The sequence below is a fragment of the Barbatula barbatula genome, assembly GCF_947034865.1.
Source record: "Barbatula barbatula genome assembly, chromosome: 9".
NCBI classification, from domain to species: domain Eukaryota; kingdom Metazoa; phylum Chordata; class Actinopteri; order Cypriniformes; family Nemacheilidae; genus Barbatula; species Barbatula barbatula.
In genome coordinates this window covers 3928350-3946008 of record NC_136772.1, presented here as the reverse complement: position 1 = coordinate 3946008, position 17659 = coordinate 3928350, and the positions used below count along the sequence as shown (strand labels likewise).

The window sequence follows — 17659 nt, the reverse complement described above, 5'->3', positions numbered from 1 at the left end:
TAACAATTTTGGAAGCTTACCTTCAACATCTAAGGAAACAGTAGCAGAAATAGATCCACCCTGGTTTGTTGCTCTGATCTGATATACAGTTGAGTCATCTGCATCACAGTCAGCAATAACAAGCTGATGGTAGCCACCCTTAAATTCCTGGATCTTGATTTTGGTGCCATCAGCCTGAATTTCTTTACCACGCTTGAACCATTTTATCACAGGCTTGGGTTGTCCTGTTATCTTGCAGACGAATGTTGCATTGCTTTTGAATTTCACACTCATGTTCCTGAGGTCTTCCTTGAAGGCAGGGGCCCGTATTTCAATATCGGTCTTAGGAATGACAGGGTCAGACACTTCACTGTAATCACTTTGTCCTCCAAGGTTTTCGCATTTTACCCAGAACTCATACTCTACTCCTTCGGTTAGACCCTTGACAGAATAAACGGTCTGGTGGATTTCATCTTTTGTAACCGGAGCCCATTCACCCTTCTTTTTGTCTCGTTTTTCAAGACAGTAGTTCTTAATTTTAGAGCCTCCATCACTAAGGGGTGGTTTCCAAGAGACAACACAGGAGTTTTTGGTGAGTCCAGAGACTACTGGCTTCATTGGAGCTCCTGGCCTCTCTGTAAAACACAAAAGCGTTCATAAACACAAAAACATCTTACCAAATTATCGTTAACAGTTATTTTTTCACTACTTACCTAGCTGACTCTTGATGAGGATAGCAGCAGGAGTCTCAAGTAAGTCACTGTTGCCATAGCGGTTTTGTGCTGAAACACGGAAGTAGTATCCCTCATTTTCAACAAGGTTTGGAATTCTACATGAAGTGCCAGTTATGGATGATGATACAAGTTCCCACTCTGTGTTTTCCTTGTCTTCACGCTTTTCTACAATATAATTTGTGATCATAGATCCACCATCATCTTTAGGAGCTTTCCAGCTAATGATCACAGAATTTTTCAACAGAGCATCAAGAACAAGTGGACCTTCTGGCACAGCAGGTTTATCTGAAAACACAAAGATATGTAAATTACTCTGCTCTCAAGCACTACCATTTGAAAATTTTAAACTGTGAGCTAATTAATCAATTAGTATAAAAGCAAGTACCTAAGATTTCAACTTGAGTTACAGTATCAGCAGACCCAAAGTGGTTGTTGATCCTGATTCTGTATTTCCCTCCATGAATTCTGCGCTGTACATTCTTGAGAATCAAATGAGTGTAATGCTCTGTATTTTCAATTATGACATTCTCAGAGGGCTCCAGAGCTTTGGCACCATAAAGCCACATGATCTTAGGTTGAGGTCGGCCAATGTAAACAGCATGAATGCGCACTGTGCTACCACATGTTGTAAAATATTTGTCTTTAAGTGGCACTGGGAACTGTGGTGCTGCTTCTAGAACCAGAGTTCCACTGGTCTCACATTCACCGGCTTCATTTACAGCCTTGCATGTGTACAGACCCTCATCTTCCTGTTGATCTGTTGAAATGGTTAGTGTATGGTTGCGGCCATCAGAGGTTGCGGCATATTTGCGACCTTCTTTGATTTCCTTTCCACCCTTGTACCATTTAATTTCTGGAACAGGCCTTCCAATTATCTGGCATTTGAGAGTTGCAGTCTGTCCAAGTTTGGCAGTCACTTCATCCATCTCTTTTCTAAGAGCTGGTTTTGCTCCAACTGAAAAAAAAACAGGCAAAGTTGTAGAGAATGACCACCTTCAGGAAATTACTACGTATTTTTATGTTGACATATTCAAATACCGATTTTTTAACTGTACTTACCGCCCAGTTTAGTTTTAATGGCAGTTGCTGTTCTGCGTGGCCTGCTGATTCCGGTTTCATTTTCAGCAAATACTCTGAATTCATATTCTGTCGCCTCTTGTAGAGCACCCTGGGTGTACTCTTTGTCCTTTGTGTGCTCCTTATTGCATTTCTTCCAAGCACTCTCTCCAGACTTTCTGTATTCAATCCAGTAACCAATGACTGGTTTTCCACCATCACACTCTGGAGCCTCCCAGTGAATTTTAATGTAGTCTTTAGTTACAGTCACAACATCAATTTCACCTGGCTGGCTTGGTTTATCTGGAAAAAAACACAGTGCAAAGTGAACACAAAGTGAAATGTTTAAAAAGCAATGTCGATTAAAAAGCAAACTTTCTGCCTATTATAAATTAAGACTATGGTTATTAGAATGGGCCCATACCAAATGGATCTTTGCATATTACTGAGTCTGATGCCGGTCCTGGTTCACTCTGTCCAATCTCATTCATGACAACAACACGGAACTGATACTCAGCATCAGTAGTGAGTCCACTGAGGGTGTACATTGTTGAGGTAATATTTGTCTCATGACGAATCCACTTATCGGATGACACTACTTTGTACTCAATGAAGTAACCAGTAATGCGAGATCCACCATCATCTTTGGGTTTTGTCCAAGCCAGAGCTGCAGCATTCTTCGTAACATCCATGATTTCTGGTGGAGTACCAGAAGGCTCTGGTACACCTAGTGAAGGAAGAATAGGGATAAAAGTGTTGTTATGTTAAATACAAATCAGAGAGAATAAATTGACAAATACTTACAAATTGGAGTCTTTGGTACAACTGGTTCCTTCGATTTCAGAGAGTTGCTGATTCCAAACTGGTTCTCTGCAGTCACCTTAAAGTGGTATTCAACATTATCTTGTAATCCCTTAACCACAAAGGATGTGTCCACCACTCGAGAGTCAACAGTGTACCAAGCTGCTTTTGATACTTCACGTCTCTCCACAATGTAGCCTATTATTTCAGAGGCACCATCATCTGTTGGAGGTTTCCAGCTAAGTCTTACAGAATGTGCTTGAATATCATCAATTCCAAGAGGGCCTTCAGGTGCAGAAGGCCGGCCAATAACCTTAACCTTGATAGAGACAGTCTTTTTGCCACATTTGTTTTCCAGTTGGATATTGTAAATGCCAGAATCAGACCTTTGAGCGTCTTTAATTACAAGCTCAGTTGTATCCTCATTGGAGGCAAGCATTGCACGTTTAGTCACCTCTGATCCCTCCTTGGTCCATTTGCAGGTAGGAGCAGGTTTGCCTTTAATAGGCACTAAAAGTTTAATGACTCCTCCAGATCTGACTAGGAGAACATCTTTGTATTTTGCCTCAAGATCATAACTTGGAGGATCTGAAATAGATAAAATGTATTATATTTACATTTCTACACACATATGAAGTTCAAGGAACTAATGAGAAGTCATGAGAAGACCTTACCAAGCATCTCTGTTATGGTCACAACCCCTGGTACTTCAGCTGGTTCTCCTGGTCCTCCCGCATTGCAAGCCATGACACGGAATTTGAATTCCTCTCCTTGTGGCATTTGTGTCAATGTATATTCGCAGATCAGAGAAGGTGTGGTGTTGCACTTTATCCAGGTTACTGAACCAACCTTTTGCATCTCCATTAAATAGCCTGTAACCTTTGCACCACCCTCTTCATCTGGAGGACTCCAGGCCAAAGACACAGAAGATTTTGTGGTTTCTGTGACTCTTGGGTTTTGAGGTGATCCAGGTGGATCTGCAGGGTGAAAGCAATTGTTAAATTGTCACTAATGCTATGAAATAATTCAAACAAAGCTGTCAGTTTGCAGAAAATGCATTAATAGCACAGCTTTACTCACCAACTGGATCAGTTGCTACTGCTGCTTTAGAAGGAAGACTGGGTTTGCCAACACCACGAAGATTTATTGCTGTCACCCTGTGCTCATATTCCAAGCCTTCAATCAAATCAGTGGATCTGTATCTTGTCATTGTCACTGGATTTTTATTGGCACGAATCCACCTATCAGATCTGACTTCCTTGCGTTCAATAATATAGCCAGACACCTCCAATCCTCCATCCTCATCTGGCGGCTCCCAGGCAACAGTCATGCCATCACGTGAGACATCAAAGATGATAGGTCTGCCAGGTGGTCCCGGAATAGCTGTAACAATTGAATATAGGGATTATTCGATTTTGTAATATGTAGAGACATGCAAAAAATATTTATTTAGTAATAATAAATTATTTAATAAAAAAAATCTCACATTTGGAACTCTTGCACATCACAATTTCTGACTGTAAGTACTCCCCAGTGCCATATCGATTGGTTGCTGCGACACGGAACACATATTCATCGCCCTCTGTCAATCTATCAAACTTGAATGTTGGTCTGCTAACTGATTCAGACACAGGCACCCATCCTGGTCGATGAGCATCACGTTGTTCAACAACATAGTTAGAGACTGGGGCACCACCATCTCTTCTAGACGGATCCCAGCTTATTGTCACTGCGGTTGCATCAATTTCATCAAATCGAATGGGTCCTTGAGGTTCATCAGGTTTATCTGCAGAAAGAAATTATGATTTGAATCATGTTAAGTTCATTTTTACATGGAGGAGATAAATATAAGTAGATTATTATGTAGTTACTTACCAAGAATGACGACTTTGATGTTTTCAGTTGTCACTCCTGTAACGTTTTTCACTTCAAGAGTATACACTCCACTGTCATCAATGGTAGTGTTTAGAATAGTTATTTTTGAGGATTTTCCAGTTGACTTGATCTTAACACGCTCCTGTATTTTTAATTTGTTGTCATTGAAGAACCAAGAGCAAACTGGTAGTGGCCTTCCTATGAGTGGCAGGTCAAGCTCAAGAGGTTTGCCTGCCAAAACACTGATCATCTTTTGTGGAATAGTTGATAGGTCAATCTTTGGCATAACTGAAAGTGAAAAGAGACAGAGTTGAGACATAAAGACGACATCTGGTGACTTATAAACGTAATATTGTTTTTACTGTTACCACTACTAAAGAATTGTGTATAAAGTCGGCACACCAAAGCTCCAAAAATGTCAGAAATGTATAAATTAAAAGACTTTCGCATGGCTGTTGCAACTGCTACAATACATACCTCTTTGTTCTTGAACTGCCACAGCGGTCACAATTTCTTTTGGCTCACCCGGACCTCTGCTGTTAACGGCGCGTACCCTGAAGAGGTACTGCTCATTTTCATTCAGTGATACGATAGTGAAGTCAAAGTCTGTAACTTTCAAAGTAGACACCTTCATCCACTTGTCAGTACCAGCCTTACAAGCCTCAACAATGTAGGCTATGATTCTGCTGCCTCCATCATGTAAAGGTTTCTCCCATGCAAGTGACACACTGGACTTGGTAACATCAACAACTTCAAGCTTAGCTGGTGGCAGTGGCACTTCACACACCAAAACAACATCACTTGTCTCGCAAGGTTCACCAACACCATAGATATTTTCTGGTAAGACTCTGAAGTAATACATCATTCCCTCTGCCAGACCAGTAATTTTGTATGACGTCTTGCTGCATTTAGATGTAACAGTTTTGTATGCTCTCATTGATGCTTCTCGCCTTTCAATTACATAATTGTTAACAGGTGCTCCACCATCAACCTCCGGTGCATCCCAAGTAATAAGGGCGGAATTCTTTGTAAGTTCTTTCATTTTAATAGGACCAGGTGGACCAGGCGTATCTGATAAAGAAAGCACAAATTGCTGTCAAGACACCACCTGATGGCATGTTATATGCATTATAAATTGAATAAATGGTTTGTTACAAATAGAGAAAATATACCATAGATTTTGACAAGGATGCTTGCATCCTTCTTTCCAGCTGAATTTGAGGCTTCAAGGGTATATCTACCAGCATCGTAGCGGTGCACTTTATCAATAATGAGAGTTGTGGCAGAATTAGTGACTTCAATAAAGCCACGATTTTGGAGATCCACATCAGGCTTGCTCCAAGTGATAGTTGGTATTGGTCTTCCAGTAACAGTTACATGGAGGCGCAGGGAACTTCCTGCTCTTAGGCATATTGTCTTCAGCAGATCATCAGGCAGCTCAAGGTCAGGGATTTCTAGAATTAAAAATTAATTAGAGAAGCCATTGACAGAATTATTAGATGTTTACTCACACATATTCACACATTTCACAACTTATAGAAACATGGAGTCCTAAGAACATACCAATTCTTTCTATCGGCTCTGTCTCTGCACATGGTTCGCTGAAGTCACCCGTTCCATTTACATTGACTGCTGCAACTATGAAACAGTATTTCTTGCCAGCACCAAGGCCTGTAACAGTGTGTTCAGTCACCCTGAGATTCTTTTCATGCACTTTTGTCCATTCTTCTGAGCCAGCTTCTTGCATCTCAAGAATGTAACCAATAACATCAGCTCCACCATCTTCAAAAGGCCGTGTCCAGGCAAGACTAATGCTGTCACGGTGCGTGTCTGTAACACGTGGAATTGAGGGAGCATCTGGAGTGCCTAAAATGGGCATTTAACATGATCAGGTACATATTTTGGATTACAGTAATAAAACATTCAACTATTAAAACTCCCTCAGCATCTTTGAGGAACATACCTGTTGGTTCTTTACATACTGCATACATTGACACTTCACTCGGTTCACTATCACCAGCTGCATTCATTGCTGTAATACGGAACTGGTAAATGTTGCCTTCATGAAGACCGATGACTTTGAAGGACGTGTCCTTGAGAATACTATCTCTGTTAACCTTGATCCATCTTACGCTCTTTCTTTCACGCATCTCAATTAAGTAGTTTGTGACTTCACTGCCACCATCGCTCTCAGGTTTCAGCCATTCGATTGTTGCAAAGTCTTTTCCAACTGCAAGGATTTCTGGTGCTCCAGGAGGTAATGGGACAGCTATAGTTGGAAATAAAGATACATGAATTGTAAGATTTTAAGGTCCCATTAATCTAAGAGCTTATTATTGTTATTATTATGACTATAATAATTATTAAAGGGATACTTCAGCCAAGAAAATAAAAATGACCCTTCTTTTACTTACCCTCAAGAAATCCTAACTGAATGTGACTGCATTATTCTTTAAGAAGAAAGTCAGAGTTATAATACCACGTATTGTTTTTCTTCCCAGCTGTAGAATGGGAGTAAATGGGGACCAATTTCCTTAAACTCCAAAAAGTGCATCCATCGATCAAAGAACTGCTCCGTGAACTGCTCTGTGGTCTTAACAAGGGTCTTCTGAAGCAAATTGATGTGTTTGTTTAAGAATTTTTGACAATGCTATTAATGATAATGTCTAATTTGTGTTGTCCCTAGGCTGCACGTGAACCACGTTAAAATAATAGTGAAGAAAGCTAACATATATCACCGGAATCTACACCATTTGCCAGAAAAACAAGCCCCTGGTTCACTGGCAGCTGAGGGATAACGCAAGTTAGACATTATAGTTAATACTGTTGTCAAGACCATGGAGGCCTGTGAAGCAGTTCTTGGATTGATGGATTCACTCCCATTCTCATTCTACTGCATTATCCTTCAAGATGACAATCATATTCCTTGAGGGTGAGTTTAACATGGGGAAATTGTGTTTCTTGGCTGAAGTATCCCTTTAAGTCATTGTACTTACTGAATGAGTTTCTGGCAATGATGGGGTTAGACTGTACTGCCACACCAGCTCCATACTTGTTCACACCCCTCACTCGGAAAATATATTCATTGTTCTTGAAAAGCCTTGTGATGTTGCATATTAGGGCTTTGCATTCAGCCTCTGTGATAACCCAGTTTAGTCTGTTGGTGTCCCTTCTTTCAACAGTGTAATATGTGATGGTGTCCCCTCCATCTTCCAGTGGCTCTTTCCAAGACACTGTGCATTTGTCCTCAGATACATTGCTGACTGTGATCTCCTGACAAGGCCCGGGTGTATCTTAGAAAAAGAAGAGCGATTATAGTATGAATTAATTCACAATGTATTTTAAGAACAAATTTGTGTTTTGTCTGACATACTTACCAAGTACTTTAACATTGACCTCAGCAGTTTTGGTGCCACTTGCATTCTTTACTGTCAAAACATACTTTCCAGTGTCATCTCTGTCACAGAACTTGATGATTGCCAGTGCACGGGTACTAGAGTACTGGAGAGAGTATTTCTCACACAGCTCTAGCTCTTTTGTACCCTTGGCCCAGGAAACCTTTGGTTCAGGTTTACCACCAACAGCAGCATCAAGTACCAGATCAGATCCAGCTCTGATTGTAACTGTGTCCACAAGGAGTTTGCTGTCCAACTCCGCTTTAGGAGGACCTACAAAATAGTTAAAATGTCATGAGTACTTTGAAGCACTAGAATATATTGCATGTCTTATTTGTGTTGTCAAATAAACATGTATGATACATACTGTATTCTGCTTTGCAGGTGACAGGTCCTGTTGAAAGTGATGGTGTGCTGAGCACCCCATTAGCATTTTTGGCAATGACACGGAATTCATATTCCTCTCCTTCTCCCAGTGCAGTGACAGTGAAATTTGTGTCAGTAACATTAGTGTAGTTGCACTTGAGCCAACGACCCTCTCCAGTTAGAGTATATGGCTTTCTTTCAACAATGTAGCCTGTGATTGGGCTTCCACCATCATTCAGAGGTACAGACCATTTAATTGAGACTGTGGATCTTGATACACCCCTAACTTCTGTTTTTCCTGGAGGATCTGTAGATAGGAAGTAATAAAAAACTCATATCAGTATTTAAGAAATGTAAATTTAAATGCAATTAATAGTTTATATTACATATACAATATACTCACCAACTGGATTTTGTGCCACAGCTCTTTTTGATGGTTCGCTTGCTTTGCTGAGGCCAGCACTGTTCATTGCATACACTCTGAACTGGTATTCAAGACCCTCAACAAGACCTTCCACCTTATAGTAGCATTCAAAGCATGGAATCTTGTTTTCTCTCACCCAGAGAATTGTATTACGCTCCTTCTTTTCAATCCAGTATCCAGAAACCTTGCTGCCACCATCATGGTATGGTTCCTCCCAACGAATACTCATGCTGTTGGCAGTTACAGAGAACACTTCTGGCTTTGTTGGAGGACCTGGAGGAACTGTGAGGAAAAAGGGGTGCAACAGAATTTAGCATGTGGAAATTTATAGGAAATGTCAACAAGGCCAAAGTATTATTGGCTAATACATACCAAATGGATGTTCTGCAACAATGGTCTCAGATTCAGCTGGTTTGCTCACACCAAATCGGTTTTCAGCACAGATGCGGAAAGTGTACTGCATGTATTTGGTCAGATGTGAAACATGGAGTGAAGTATGCTTCACACTTGAGTTGATAAGCTGCCAGGCAGTGGAGCCAGATTCACGCTTCTCAACAATGTAGTTTGTGATGTCTGTTCCACCATCATCCTCAGGTGGATTCCATGTCAGTACACATGACTCTGATGTAATTGAAGAAATCTCAATAAGGCCCTCTGGAGGGCTTGGTCTGCCAATGACATTGACATTAACAGTGAAAGTCTTTGATCCAGTGACATTTTCAAGAGTAAGGAAATATCTGCCTCCATCACCCCTCATACTTTCTTTAACAGTGAGAATCGTTCTGGTTTTGGTAGTCTTAATTGATACCCTGTCAGTTTCCTTTAGCCTCATCTCTTCAAGCTTCCAAATTACCTTTGGAGCAGGTCTGCCACTAATTGGAACATCAATCTCCATTGAGTCACCAATCCTGCAAGTAATAAGTTGGTTGGGGATGCCACTGAGATCTGCAGTGGGTTCAATTCGTGGCTCTTTGATGATGACTGAGGAGAAGGCTTCTCTTGGCGCACTGAACCCAGCATCATTCTTAGCCTTGACACGGAATTCATACTCAGAATTTTCAATAAGGCCTTCAATAACAAGCGTTAGGTTTTTCGTTGTGCCATAAACAACCCATTTATCTGTGCCTTTAGCCTTTGATTCAGCACAGTAGCCTGTGATACGACTTCCTCCATCATGCTCTGGCTTGAGCCAGGCCAAGGTTGCTGTTGTGTCAGTGGTGTCAATTATATCAACTCTCTTTGGTGCAGCGGGTTCAGCTGTAGCAACAATTGGATCAGGCATTACATATGCCTCACCAACACCATATTGATTCTCAGCCATGACTTTGAAGAAATAAGGTACACCTTCCAGGAGATCAGAGACCCTCAAGCTTGTCTGACTGGTCTTGGGTGCTGCCTCTGTCCATGAACGACGGCTGGCCTCACGCTTCTCAACAAAGTAATGATGAACACGTGCACCACCATCATTAATAGGGGGTTCCCAAACAAGTGAGAGAGCACCTCTTGTGACTTCCTTGATGGAGAGAGTTCTAGGCATTCCAGGTGTATCCAATACTTTAACTGTTACAGTGATATATTTACTGCCACTACTGTTCTCAAGAGTGAGCGTGTACTTTCCAGTATCATTTCTAGTGCAGTTCTCCAACATTAAAGCTGTGAATGTTTCAGTGGTGGTAACATCTGCCATAACACCAAGTTCTCCATCTACTTTTGTCCATAAAGCCGTGGGTGTTGGCTTTCCCTTAAAGCCAATACGGAGACAAACACTTCCTCCACTTTTCACAATATGTGTCTGTTTGAAGGTTGCATCAATATCAATTTCTGGTGCCAATAGTCTATCTACAGCTTGAACTGGCTCAGATATCTCTTTGGCTTTACCCTTTCCAACAGAATTAACTGCACAAATACGGAACTTGTACTCTGCACCAGTTTCCAAACCAGTGACTGTATATTTTGTAACCGCACAAAGATCTTCATTGACTCTGTTCCATGTCTCATCAGATCCCTTGCACATCTCAATAATGTAGCCATGGACTTCCATACCACCATCATAAGCAGGTCGGGTCCACTCCAAGCTAACAGATGTATTTGTAGTGTCAGTGACATTTACAATAGATGGGGCATCTGGTTCTTCAGTTGGCTCTGCACATTTAATTGGTAGTGAAATGTTGCTTGGTGTTCCAATTCCAGCATCATTCACAGCATATACACGGAATTCATACTCCACATTCTCAGTGAGATGAGTCACTCTATGGGCGGCCTCAACAATGGGTTTTCTTGTTAAGACCTTCAGCCAGCGACCAGTTTTCTTTTCACGTCTTTCCACAATGTAATATTTAATTGGGTTTCCACCATCATGTGTTGGAGTAGCCCAGTTGATTGTGATACTCTCTCCATCAACTTCTGTTGCATCAGGAGTTCCAGGGGAATCTGGTACAGCTGCAGAGAAATTTTTATTTATTGTACATAATTTAAACAAGAACAACAACAATATAATCATTATAAGCCATTTATTATCTTACTGTATTGCAGCTGTGCAATCACAGGAACAGATTCCAGTGGTCTACTAACACCAAACCTATTGACTGCAGAAACACGGAACTGGTACTCATTGGTCTTGATCAGTTTGGTGGCATTGAATGTGCATTTCAGGCACTCGTCCGTAACAAGAGCCCATGAAATTTTTGAGGTTTCACGCCTCTCAACAATGTAATGTGTGACCTCAGAACAGCCATCATTCTCAGGTGGATTCCATGAAAGTGTAACTTTGCCTTCAGAGATATCTGAGAACATGACTGGTCCTACAGGTTCACCAGGTGTATCTAACAAACAAAGATAGAAGAAGCACAGGTCAACATTATTGATCTCAAGAAACTCTTTTGATTATTTAGGCGGGGTGAAAAGATAAATAACAAAAATGATTACCAAAAACATCAACTTTCATTGCTTCCTTCTTAGTTCCTGAGGGATTTGTGGCTTCCACAGTGTAAATACCACGGTGACTACGGTCAGCATCTCTGATAAAGAGGTTGCTTGACCCTGAAATTGTTGTGATGTCAACCATTTTCTTGGTTAATTCAGTACCATCTCTGAACCAGGAAACCTTTGGTGTTGGTCTTCCAGTAATTGTTACTTTGAGTCTGATGTTTTCCCCAGCTTTAATAGAGACTCCCTCAAAGTACTCCTGGCCAAACTCAATGTTTGGAGCAACTGAAAGAGAATATTGAAAATTGAAATGTACAGATCAACAGTGCATCCGTATAGTGTTTAACACTAAACCGTGAGAAGCAATATAAATTGTGTGTACTCACAACTTTCATCTCTTATTACTATATATCCAGATGACTGAGAGGGTGGGCTCACTGTGCCAATAGCATTTCTTGCTATGACTCTAAACTCATAGCGTTCACCACAAGCAAGACCAGTCACTACAAATTCTGTGTCAGTGACATCTGAAAAGTTGCTCTTTAACCACCGTCCCTTGCCCTGCCGTTTCTCCACATTGTAAGCTACAATCTTGCTTCCACCATCCCGCTTGGGTGCTTCCCATTTTAGTTTAACTGATTCACTTGTCACATCAACATAGTCAAGGGTACCAGGAGGATCTGAAATGAATAAAGAGAATTTAGGGATTGTAAATGGGAACACATCCATTCTGTGTAAAAATAACACTTAAAGCTAAACTTACCAACTGGAGAAACAGCCATATTGAGTTTGCTTGCATCACTCATTCGACTGTATCCAGAATCATTCTGTGCATAGACTCTGAACTGGTACTCCAGACCTTCAATGAGACCAAGGACCCTGAACTCCTGTTCTTTCACCAAGATTGTGTTGACCTTTTGCCACATTATGCTGTTCTTCTCTTTCTTTTCAACATGGTAGCCAAGAATTGGACAACCTCCATCAAAAATGGGTGTATCCCACTGTATAGTCATGCCATCATTTGTGATATTGTAAACTACTGGCATGCCTGGTGGGCCTGGTGGTCGGAACTCATGCTTGGCAATGACATTTTGTGAAACTAAAGGTTCACTTGCACCATATCTGTTCTCTGCACAGACTCTGAACTGATATTGAGTTCCCTTAATCAGATTAGGTACCTTAAATGTAGTTCCAATTACACTTGAACAAGCCATCTTCCAGTCTGTCTGAGATGTGTCACGTTTTTCCACTGTATAGCAGGACATTTCTCCACCTCCATCATCATTTGGTTCATCCCACGATATTGTTATATTTTCTGCTCTGACCTCATCCAAACGGATGGGCCCAATAGGTTTAGAGGGTGGACCAAGGGTTATAACCTGTATATGGAATGACTTTCTGGAGAATGTGTTGTCAAGAGTAAGCGTGTATTTTCCACCATTCTCTTTCTCCACATTCTTTATCATTAATATGGCCTTGTTCTCAGTCTTCTTAAAGCGGATTTTTTCACTCTCCTTTAGTGGCAAGTTGTCCTTTAACCAAATAATAGTTGGCCTTGGTTTACCTTTATAAGGCAATTCGATGTGAATATTGTGTCCTAAGCGCACACTAATTTGGCCATCAGGGTAATCATCAAGGTAAGCTTCTGGTGCAATAAGGTAGTCCTTTACTTGAATTGGTCCGATTTCAGTAAAGTCACTATTACCTTTCTCATTCTTTGAACAAACTCTGAAAAACATATCAGTGAGTTCCTTCAATTTTTTTATTTCAAATTCACAGTGTTTGCTTGTGCCAGCAGGCGCCCATTCCTCTTGACCTTGTTTCTTCTCAATTATGTAGTCTGTAATAATGCTACCACCATCATAATCTGGTTTGTTCCACTGTAGTGCTACTGATGTTTTTGTGGAATCTTTCATTGCAAGGTCTTTGATTGGACCTGGTGTTTCAGTGGCTTTAACTGGCTCTGCTGTTTCACATGGATCTCCAATTCCATTTTCATTTTCTGCTAATACACGGAAGAAGAAGGATGTCTTCTCAGAGAGCTCCTCAATTACATATGTAGTCTCTTTACATTTATTTGTCACATAAGTATATGTTCGCTTTGATGAATCTCTCTTCTCAACAACATAATTGGTGATTTCTGCTCCACCATCCAGTAGAGGGGGCTCCCAGCAAAGTGTAACTTTCCCACGAGTAACGTCTTTCAAGACCAGATTTCTACAAGCAGCTGGGGTGTCCTGTACTTTAACAGACAATGTTAAAGTCTTTGGTTCCCCTACACCATTTGATATATGAATGGTATATTTACCAGTATCGTTTCTAGTTACTTGTGTCAACAGAAGACATGACAAAGTGTTTGTGTTATGAATGACATATTTAGGATCATTATCAATGCTTTGGTCTTCTTTCTTCCAAGAGACACTTGGAGCAGGTCTGCCTTTAAGCGGGACCATAACTTCAACATCTTTACCAGCTTTCACAATGTAGTGAGTTCTCATTGCAACATCAGTGTCAACCTGGGCTTCCTCTGCAAAAATGAAAGCATGGAGTAAATAGGTTTATACAATTTTGACAATTTTGAAATACTATGGGTGAAATATAATATTCAAAACTAATACATACCAAGAATATCCTTGGCTTGGACTGGTTCCTCCATTTCTATTGGATCTCCTCGTCCAGCACAATTGGCAGCAGATACACGGAAGTAGTAGTCAAGATCTGGTTTAAGATCTGAAGCAACATACTCAGTTGTTCTTACTTCTCCCTTATGGCTGATTACTGTCCATTCCCCCTCTTCACCAATTTTTTTCTCAACAACATAGCTGGTGATTTCACTGCCTCCATCATATTCTGGTTTTGACCATCCAAGTGTGATTGATGTTTTAGTTGAGTCAACAACCTTTATCTTAGTTGGTTCATATGGTGGGTCTTTATAGAATTAACAAAAATGAAAATTGTATGTCAAAACACAACACACTCAAAATAAACTGTTAAAAATTCATAAACCTATGTATATAATACATACCAACTGGATCAGCAGCTTTGTAGAAATCTGAAACATCTGAGTATGGACCTTCTCCAGCCTTATTAATTGCACATACACGGTACTGATATTCATTTCCTTCTGTAAGATGATGTACCTTTGCTTTGGTGTCAGCAATGGGGTCTTTGTACACCTTCACCCAGCGCAGGCTCTTCTTATCACGTCTCTCTAAATAGTAGCCTGTAACCATGCTTCCACCATCAATACCAGGTTTATCCCAAACAATCTGCATAGATGTTCTGGTGATATCTGTTGCTGTTGGTGTGAAAGGTTGTCCCGGAGTAACTGAAAAAGTAGAAGTGATTTAAAAACGGTGCAGTTGGATAATTTCGAATTGTATATTATCCGTTTTATCAAAACTATAAATTTTACATTTTGTACTATACATTGCGTTAATTCTTGATATTCAAATAACTGTTTCCTTACCAAATGCATTTTTGGCAATAACAGGCTCAGATTCCAGAGGATCTCCAGCTCCAAATTTATTAACACCTCTCACACGGAACACATATTCATTTCCTCTAGCCAATTTTTGTACAGTGACTGTACGTTGTTCCATTGCTTCAGAGACTGTGGACCAAACTACTCTACTCGTCTCTCTCTTTTCTACAGTAAAATGAGTTACTTTGGCACCTCCATCATCAGCCACTGGCTCCCATGCTATTGTTATCTTGTCAGCAGTGACTGATTTTAATTCAATCTGTCCAGCTGGAGGTCCAGGTTTGTCTGTTTATGGAATGGGAATTTATAAATATATATGAAAATAAAGAGGTGAACCATGCATAAAATGTTTTATTTATAAAATTATATTAGTTATATTGAGACAAGTTATTACATACCTAGAATTTGTATTCTAATAGAAGCAGATGCTGTGCCAAACACATTCTTGATTTTGATTTCATAGGTTCCAGTATTGAGACGAGTAGAATCCTTAATGAGGATGGCGGATGAATCAGTTGTATTCTCAATTGACAGCTGTGCACTTGACACTAATTCCTTTCCATCTTTTAGCCATTCAATAGCTGGCAAGGGTTTAGCAGTTATTCCCACTTTGATTTTAACTGATGCACCAGCTTTGTATTGCACAACATCCAAGTACTCTGGAGAAAGGTCAATAACTGGAGCACCTGAAAACAAAATAAAAGGGTGATATATTCTCTAAGGAGTATTGTTGTGCATATTAAACAAATATGTCCAACAATGAAGAACCAACAGCCTTACCAGAAATGTCAACACAAGTTGCTGGACCTGCAATTAGAGAGGGGTTGCTCATAGACCCAACTGCGTTTTTTGCAAAGATCCTGAATTCATATGACTGATCCTGTGTCAGGCCTGACACAGTGAAGTTTTTATCAATGACATTGGTGTAGTTTGCCTTGGTCCACCTGCCATTTGGGGCATCTCTTCGCTCAACTATATACCCAGTGACTTTGCTTCCACCATCAAATGGAGGCTTCTGCCAAATAAGGCTAACAGAATTTTTGGTAACTTCAGAGATTCTCACATTTGCCGGTGGTTCTAAAATAAAAGATATGAATTTTGTATTTTAGCAAATTAATACAATTAAGTACTTCATTGTGTTGATTTTTAATATTATTTGAACTTACCACATGCGTCAATTGCTAGTACTTCTTCTGAAGTTTTGCTGAACTTTCCAATGCCAGCTGCATTTTCTGCAGCTATCTTGAACTCATAAATCATTCCAGGACATATATTTGACACTCTAATTTGAGTTGCAGGGATTGCAGTTTTGTTCACCTTCTGCCAAAGTATGCTGCTTCTTTCTTTCATTTGCACATGGTATCCAAAGACAGGGTTTCCTCCATCTACCACTGGCTCATGCCAGCAGACAGTAAGGCTTTCCCTTGACACAAAGCTAACCCACGGTGTTGATGGGGGTCCAGGGATAGCTAGAACATACAATAAACACGCAGATGTGTAACAGAAATGTAGACAACTATGAACAATCAAAAATGTGTAATGTGAGGTACTCACTGTATGGAAGCTTCACTGTAACTGACTGGGAATCAATGTGGTCGCTGATGCCAAAGCGATTCTCAGCTTTTACCCTGAACTGGTATTGTTCTCCCTTTGTCAGTTTGGTTACTTTAATAGCATTTCTGGCAATTCTGGATGACACTTCTGCCCATGCTGGAGTACTTGTTTCACGTTTCAGAACAACATAGTTGGTAACAGGACTGCCACCATCATACAAAGGTGGGAGCCATTTGAGACACAAGCTTGTCTCTCCCACATCACTAACTTCAACAGGACTAACTGGAGGTCCTGGTCTATCTAGGACCAGGATGTTTACAAACATCTTGGTAGTTCCACTTGTATTTGAGGCAACAATGTCATATCTTCCAGCATCACTTGCAATACTCTCCTTAAGGCCGATATTAAGACTTTCAGGTGTTGCTTCAAAGCTAAATCGCTTTCCGCACCTAACTGGAACATTACTTCTTGTCATTGTGACCTTTGGCATTGGTTTACCAGTGAGTGGAAGTTCAAAATTAAGATTCGATCCTGCTCTCACATAAACAGTGTTGTGTGGGAAGTTCTTCATATCAAACTCTGGTGGATCTGTAAATAGCAAAAATAAAAAAAAGCTGATTATTAAAATATACATGTATATATACAGTATATATATACTGTATATGGAATAGAAAGAAATGTAATAAATTAACACTTACCCAGCTGCTCTTTTACAACCACAGGGATAATCATTTCTTTTGGTTCACTGAGTCCAGCATGATTCTCAGCACGAACTCTAAAGAGGTATTCTCCATTTTCTCTCAAGCTCTTAATGGTGTGGATGTTAGTTTTTACAGTAGCACATTTAACCCATTTCTGTTGGCCCTTTTCAATGGCATCAATTAGGTAACTGGTAATTCGGCTTCCACCATCGTGTTCTGGTTTTGACCATGCAATGGTCACGCTACTCTTTGTAACTGCAGTAACACCAAGTCTAGCAGGTGGACTTGGTCTCTCTGTAGGTATAAAGTGTAAATTGTTAACACTGAATAAATTAAGCAATTCTGAAGCAGCCTCTTTATTCAAA

At 40.4% G+C, this 17659-nt stretch overlaps 1 protein-coding gene across 1 annotated transcript in view; it reads right to left on the bottom strand.

The window, feature by feature from the left end:
- Positions 1-17659, bottom strand: part of ttn.1 (titin, tandem duplicate 1) — a 127583-nt gene that overhangs the window by 8780 nt on the left and 101144 nt on the right. The window contains exons 178-208 of the mRNA XM_079464582.1: positions 17292-17588; positions 16594-17181; positions 16206-16508; positions 15820-16116; positions 15438-15725; positions 15025-15324; positions 14581-14883; positions 14178-14483; positions 12319-14082; positions 11942-12235; positions 11556-11840; positions 11153-11452; positions 9003-11069; positions 8610-8912; positions 8208-8513; positions 7823-8113; positions 7442-7738; positions 6409-6714; positions 6009-6311; positions 5618-5899; positions 4923-5516; positions 4446-4733; positions 4057-4356; positions 3651-3953; positions 3245-3547; positions 2574-3158; positions 2194-2496; positions 1773-2072; positions 1099-1668; positions 693-998; positions 21-614 (exon numbers count right to left, since the gene is read on the bottom strand). Coding sequence (XP_079320708.1) covers positions 21-614; positions 693-998; positions 1099-1668; positions 1773-2072; positions 2194-2496; positions 2574-3158; positions 3245-3547; positions 3651-3953; positions 4057-4356; positions 4446-4733; positions 4923-5516; positions 5618-5899; positions 6009-6311; positions 6409-6714; positions 7442-7738; positions 7823-8113; positions 8208-8513; positions 8610-8912; positions 9003-11069; positions 11153-11452; positions 11556-11840; positions 11942-12235; positions 12319-14082; positions 14178-14483; positions 14581-14883; positions 15025-15324; positions 15438-15725; positions 15820-16116; positions 16206-16508; positions 16594-17181; positions 17292-17588 — 13926 coding nt within the window. The remainder of the gene's footprint in view (positions 1-20; positions 615-692; positions 999-1098; positions 1669-1772; positions 2073-2193; positions 2497-2573; positions 3159-3244; positions 3548-3650; positions 3954-4056; positions 4357-4445; positions 4734-4922; positions 5517-5617; positions 5900-6008; positions 6312-6408; positions 6715-7441; positions 7739-7822; positions 8114-8207; positions 8514-8609; positions 8913-9002; positions 11070-11152; positions 11453-11555; positions 11841-11941; positions 12236-12318; positions 14083-14177; positions 14484-14580; positions 14884-15024; positions 15325-15437; positions 15726-15819; positions 16117-16205; positions 16509-16593; positions 17182-17291; positions 17589-17659) is intronic.